The sequence below is a fragment of the Pocillopora damicornis genome, chromosome 12 (genome assembly GCF_964200805.1).
Source record: "Pocillopora damicornis chromosome 12, jaPocDami1.2, whole genome shotgun sequence".
Lineage (NCBI taxonomy): Eukaryota > Metazoa > Cnidaria > Anthozoa > Scleractinia > Pocilloporidae > Pocillopora > Pocillopora damicornis.
Window position 1 is genome coordinate 10,880,009 of NC_142681.1, and position 6,802 is coordinate 10,886,810.

Genomic DNA, 6,802 nt, shown 5'->3' on the forward strand with positions numbered 1-6,802 from the left:
GCAAGTGGCCTGTAGCATCCACTCATAGCTACTTGAAACTGTACTTTAATCAGTTGTTCACTTGCTAGTTCGTTTCTAATCTGCACATAACTTGTATTCATTCCATTCACAAATTGCACGTGAAAGAGAAAGATTCACTGAAATAACAACAACGCGACTATTACAAAGATGATATTGACCAAATAACCGAAATACTGCATACTTACAAGTTATTGTGCCTTCTAAATAGAAAGGAAAACTTGTCCTAACGAAACGACAGTATAACTCCATAACAAAACATGTGCTTTTCGTGGGAAAGAGTGCCCGCGATATTTTGCGTGCGGTCACCGAAGACCACACCATATAACGTTTATTTTCTTTCTCTTACACGCTCCCCCCCGAAAGACGACTGGGGAGTCTTACTACTTTAGCACAAACTAGTAATGAGCGTACAAAAAACTAGTCGAAACTATCCGATCAGTACAAAGTTCCTCAAAAGTTCCCTCAGTTATCTTAACCTTTCGGAACAGTTCAGACACTTCTCGGTGCCCTTCCTACACACATGAACTGGTAGCTTCAAAGAGGTTTTGGCCGCTGTTCCAAGCCACCTAGTAACTGCTCTTCCAATAGACAGAGCTTCTGGACATCTCTGCAGTATACTCCGTCCGCTGTTCTGACGACAACTTGGCGTACCATGCCTTCGCTATCAGGATAGGTTTGCTTGACCAAACCCTTCGGCCACTGACCCTGGGACAAATTTTTGTCTGCAAGCAACACTAAATCTCCCAGTTTAAAGTTTGGCTTAGGTTGTAACCACTTCTGGCGTTCTTGGAGCGTCGGCAGATATTCCCTTGTCCACCTCTGCCAAAATTCATTTGCGAGAAGGTGAACGTGCTTCCATCTGGCTTTGAATCGATCTGACTCATCGAATAAATCTGGGGATGAAGACGGGTTTCGGCGCAACAGAAGGATATGGTTCGGCGTCAGTGCTTCCAAATCCTTTGGATCATCAGAGACCGGCGTGATTGGCCTGTCATTCAAAATCTTCTCTACTTCAATGAGGAATGTTCTCAGGGTTTCTTCAGAGGCGTTCTTCCACCATAGAATGAAGGATCCTTCTGATAGACTGTATAAGTCTCTCCCATACGCCGCCTTGGTGACTGGCCGCGGGTGGGTTAAATTTCCACTCAATTCCTCTCCTGGTCAACTTCAACTGAATCTTTTCCTGATCCCACACTTTTAAAGCGTTGACGACGTCCAATTCAGCTCCTCTAAAATTAGTACCGTTGTCACTATAGATAATACCTGGGGGGCCTCTTCTACCAACGAAGCGCAAAACGGCATTGATAAAACTGTCAGTGGAGAGGTTGTTAACTAACTCTATGTGAACTGCTCGATATCTTAGGCAAGTGAAGATGCAGCCGTAACATTTGTTCAGAGAAGGGTCTCTCCTTGATCTTGTGTTAGGTCCTATCTTCACATAGAGGGGCCCGAAGTAATCCAACCCAACTGCAGCAAATGGATATACGGGCCTGTGACTATCCGAAGACACTCTAACAACTGGAAGTGGTGCTGTCACTTGTTCTCCTAACTTAGCGTTCTGACGTTTGCACACATGGCACTTGCCAAGAACTTGCTTTATCGTGGAAACTGCATTCACGATCCAATAGCGCTGCCTAATTTCGGCTAGAACTTGATAGGTTCCTACGTGTCCATTCAAGTGATGATAGTGGCGAATTATCAACTCAGACACGGGGTGCTTTGCTGGCAGTATCATCGGGTGCTTGGCATCATATGGCAAACTCGAGTGATTCAATCTTCCGCCGACACGTATGATTCCTTCATCTTCGAATGGCTTAAGTCTGGCTAGTCTGCCTTTGATGACTGTTTCACTTTTCTCATCAGTAAATGACTGTTCCTGGACGAAATTCACAATTTTCTTCTCCGCTTTGTCCACATCATGGATCGATAAGGTTTTAGGACTATACTTCACACTTCTATCTTTGTCGTTCTGGCACTGGGACTGCATCGGTCTGTTGAAGGCTCTACATAACCACCCAACTCTTCTTTTCAGTCGATCCCACGACGAATATCGTTGGAACAAAATGCTCCAGAAATCCGCATGAACTGTGGATGCTCCAACAGTGACTTTCTCCTTTTTCACTCCTTCGTCTGTATCTAGGAGGTCTCCCAATTCCTCTGGAGGCTGTGGGGGCCAATCTTCAACTTCTCTCCACAAGAATTCTGGACCACGGCGCCACCTTTCCAGTTTTCCAGTCTCCGAGGCCTTGATCCCTCGGGAAGCATAATCCGCAGGATTGAGCTCTGATCGTACATGCCGCCACTGCCCTGGATCTGATTCTTGACGTATGACAGCTACCCGGTTTGCGACGAAGGTTACAAATCTTCGTACTTCATTGGCAATGTACTTGAGAACTATCATAGAGTCAGTCCAGTAAGTCACACTGTTAATCTTCAGTCTTTCATTCTAACTCTCTCGTTATGACCTTGTTGACTTTCGTTGCTAGAGTAGCCGCTGTCAACTCTAGCTTTGGTACTGTTACAGCACTTTCAAGGGTTTCACGCGAGACTTCCCCATTACGAAACAGCAATGAATTTGCCCTCGACTGTTAACAAGACGTAAATAAGAGGCTGTCCCATAACCATGCTCTTGGGATGCGTCAGCAAAATGATGAAGCTCTACATGTTTCACTTCACTGAAGTTCTTTGGCTTAAAACATCGAGGAATACTGAATCCTTGCAAGCTCAGAAGCCCTTCTCTCCAACTCTTCCAACGTTCACACAATTCTCTTGGGAGCTTCTCATTCCAATCCAACTTTAGTTTGTACAATTCCTGATTCATTTCTCTTCCAGGTAAGAGTAGGGGGCTGGCGAATCCGAGCGGGTCATACACAGTTGCAATAGATGATAAGACACCTTTCCGATTCTCTGGACGCTCCTTGTCATTCCCAACAAAGTCAATGGTGTCATGTTCAACATTCCAGTGGATTCCTAGTGCTCTATCTATTGGCAAACTTTCTGATTTCAAATCTAAACTCTTAATGGTGGGTGCTCTTTCCTCCACCGGGAACACTGACAACACGCTGCGAGAATTGGAAATCCATTTTGTCAATTCAAAGCCTCCTCTCACAAGTAACTCCTGTAGCTGCTTACTGACTTGTACTGCACGTTCTGAATCAGCAAAGGATTTAAGCAAGTCATCTACGTAGAAATCCTTAAGCACGGCGTCAACTGCCTCTTGGGAGAAGTCTTTCTCATTATCCTTAGCCGTCTTTCTCAGGGCGTATCCTGCTACGCTCAGCGAGGACTTTGCTCCAAAAATGTGCACGAGCATTTGGTAAGTCTTCGGTCCCTTTGACAGGTCACCATTCGGCCACCATAAATAACACAATGCTCCACGATCTTCTGGTGCTACGAAGACCTGGTGAAACATTCTCTTAATATCTGCCGTGACTGCAACGTCATCTACTCGGAATCTCAGGATCACTCCTATCAGGGTGCTGGTGTTTTCAGGGCATCTCAAAAGTTGCTCATTCAAAGACGTTCCACCACTCCTTGAGGCACAATCAAACACTACCCGCGGTTCTTCGGGTTTTCTAGGATGCCACACCGCGTGATGAGGAAGGTACCATAGCGGCTTAAGCACTGGGACTTTGTCATCAGGTACCCGTCGTGATGCTCCCTCAGTCAGGTACTTGTCCATTACGCCACTGTACTTTCGGTGGAAAACTGGATCCTTCCGCATCTTTCTATCTAGCCAACTTAACCTGCTTGTGGCCGTCGACAGACTCTCAGGAAGGTCAGGCTTCTCTTGGCTAAAAGGAAGCTTAAGCTGATAGTGTCCGTTCACTAAGGTCGCTGACTGATCCATAAGTTCCTGTGCTTTACGGTCCTCAACAGACATGCCTTCCTCAGCATTGGCATCAGCTTCAACAAATTCCTCATCATACATGCGCTCTAGCTGAACGCTTAAGCTATCTTGGCCGGTGCGAGTAAAGTTTATGTGAACACGGTCCTTACCAGTTTCTCCAATCGGGCCGTGGACTGTCCACCCAAGGGGCGTCCTCACTGCAACAGGTTCGCCTTGATCTCCTTCTTTCCGATCTAACTGCTTGTCAATCAGGTCTGGGCAATCGTTTCCTATCAAAATTGTCACTTTCTTATCTCCTGTTTCGGGTAAGCTAACGTCACAAAGATGAGGCCAACGCTTAATATCCTCGTTTGTGGCCATTTGTCGTGCTGAAACGGGAAGATTGCTTGTAGTCAAGACGTTTTCGAGTCGGAACTTTGCATCTCCTTCTAACGATTCAATTTCTAACTGGACTTCATGACCATGTCTTAGCTCCCCGTCCGCACAGTTGGTGGTGGTCATAGTATAGCTGATTGGCTTCATATCCGTTACACCTATTTCACACGCCAAACTATCTAGACAGAGTGAGGCGTCTGAGCCACTGTCTAGGAAAGCGTGCGTTATGATCTCTCTGGCGCCTCCCAGACATCTAATCTTGACTGGAACTACCTTAAAGCATACTCTGGGTCTTCTCGCTTCAAGCACAGCAACTGTCACCAGATCCTGTTCCCTTGCACTTGCCATTGAAGGGCTGCTATCCTTCGTGTTGGGCGCTTGCACATTGCTACTGTTCGCTGAACCTTCCACCGCATTACTGCTGGGATTTCTAGGGTTCTTTTCATCAACACTCTCCGACGGGAAATGTAGCAGGTAGTGGTGATCCTTGCCGCAACCTGATATTCGGCAGGTGAATCCCCTATCACATTGCTTCGCAATATGTCCTTGGTCAAGACAAAGCTTACAAAGTCCATGCTGACGAACAGTCTTTAGACGGTCATTCAATGAGGCACTTCTAAACTTTCGGCACCTCCAAACATTGTGAGGTCCGGAACACTGCGCACACTTCCAAGGGGGCCTTGGTGATGTTTTCTGGCTTAGGCAATTCTGGTCAGTTTGAGTCGCAAGGGTAGTAAACTTGGGAGGCGGATCCTTTGTCTTGTTTGGTTCCTTTTTTTCTCGGTTACCATGAGAAGAGGACCCTAATTCTTACCCGTATCTATTGTTTATATGATCTGCAACTCTTCGAACAAATTCAACAAAGTCCACAAAGTCCGCTCGACCTTTTTGCTTGATGAGATCTCCTGCTTTATCCACCCACTTCCTTTTCAGGCCCTCATCAGGGAGCTTTCGCATCAACGAGATTATGACATCTTCGTTGTCTAACCGACTCACGTAGTTGTGACCCATACTGGTCAGGACCCTCCTAGCATCTTCCAGTCACCTCACAAACTCCATGAGAGTCGTCGCATCTGCTTTCCGCACTTGAATTTCTCTCAGTTTCTTCATGTGGGCTTCTACTATCATGTGAGGCTGGCCAAAGTTCTCGCTAACAGCTCTCCAGGCTTCTGTGTACCTTTCACCCACTGTCAAATTGACACAACTCCTAATTGCTTCTTTAGCTTTGCCTGAGCACTGAGCTAAAAGGCGTGTCAGTCTTTGAGACTCATCAGACACCTGGTTCTCAATATTGTCTCTAAAGTTCGTAACGAACTCCACATACTCCAAAGGGTCTCCACTGAATTTCATCAACTCTACTTTCGGTAAGGATGGCCCTTGCTTGATTGCTTTGGCAACTGCCACCCAAGGATCAGGCTGCATGCGTGACTGCAGACTAGCTTGCTGCTCAAAAGGAGGGGCTGAATAAATGTACGTTCATGCAGATTGCTGAGGAGTGTTGGCAGGATAGAACTCGGTTGCTGATGCATCTAAACCTACAGTTCGTGGACTACAAGACCATGTAGGCATTCCTGGTGATTGATGCATCGACATTGGTGATGCCGCAACAGCTGTGGATGTTGCCCTTGGCAAATTAAAGCGAGGTGCATAACTGATAGGCGTGCTGGACTTAGTACAGATGCTTGGAGCCAGGGTAGTTAAACTACTAGAACTCGTCTTGTGAATTGCTACTCTCCCTACATTTGGAGCAGAAGTCGTGACCGCTGACCCTGATGTTACGTAGCTCGCAGTCACCAATGATGAAAGTGAAGTTTGGGCAATATCTTGTGCTGAAGATGTTTGCATTTTTCCATTGTCAACAACTGGCTGGGATTCTGAAGAGGGCGTGGCACCACCCGCAACAGGCTGTGACAAATGCCCCTTCGCAGGAGGATAATTGACACCATGCTCCTTTAAGTTATCATTCATCCCATCCTTCGCTTCATTCTCTTCGCCACGCTCCAGCAATAAGTCAATTTCCACCTGCTCCATCTTAGTTTTAGCACTCAACAGCTCTAATTTCCTGTTTAACTCTGCTTTACTTCTTTCTACTTCTTCTAATTTGCGTTCTAGTTCCTGCTTTTCTTTTAGGGTCTGCACTTCCAATGTAGCTTCTACCGCCACCCTTCTCTTCTCTTTAACACCGCTTCTATTTGACACACAACTTCTCTCGCTCTTGTCAGACCCATGGCTCAATCCAGATTCAGAAGGAGGGGTACCTACTCCCTTTTTCCTCCACTGATTTATGAGGATTTCTAACTGTAATTTCATTTCTCGTTCATTCTGATAACTGTCAATAATAAATTGTTTTTTCTCTTCATCATCTTCAAAGTTGAAGTAATTATCATGACTGACAACAAAGTTACGAAATGCTTCTTCATACCTGCAAATCTCGGCTTCCACTCCACTTATCTGTGTGCTAGGGCTTAAAATCAATTCTTGTACACAATTTCGCCATTTCCGCAGTTCTCCAAGATACCAGTTTCGCTGACGCTTCGCATGAACCGCTTTCTCGAC

At 46.0% G+C, this 6,802-nt stretch overlaps 3 protein-coding genes across 3 annotated transcripts; all 3 read right to left on the reverse strand.

Moving 5' to 3' along the window:
* Positions 1 to 1,060: 1,060 nt before the first annotated feature.
* On the reverse strand, positions 1,061 to 2,422 carry LOC149036443 (uncharacterized). The gene has a single exon (XM_089189972.1). It carries the CDS (start codon positions 2,420 to 2,422, stop codon positions 1,061 to 1,063), a length of 1,362 nt encoding a protein of 453 aa, XP_089046098.1.
* A 117-nt stretch (positions 2,423 to 2,539) lies between these two features.
* Positions 2,540 to 5,257, reverse strand: LOC113670655 (uncharacterized). The gene is made up of 2 exons (XM_089189973.1): positions 5,061 to 5,257; positions 2,540 to 4,877 (listed from the first exon to the last, which is right to left on the reverse strand). Exons 1-2 carry the CDS (start codon positions 5,255 to 5,257, stop codon positions 2,540 to 2,542), a joined length of 2,535 nt encoding a protein of 844 aa, XP_089046099.1.
* Positions 5,258 to 5,287: 30 nt separating this feature from the next.
* LOC149036444 (uncharacterized) lies at positions 5,288 to 5,668 on the reverse strand. The gene has a single exon (XM_089189974.1). The coding sequence runs from the start codon at positions 5,666 to 5,668 to the stop codon at positions 5,288 to 5,290; it is 381 nt and encodes a 126-aa protein (XP_089046100.1).
* Between the last annotated feature and the right edge of the window lie 1,134 nt (positions 5,669 to 6,802).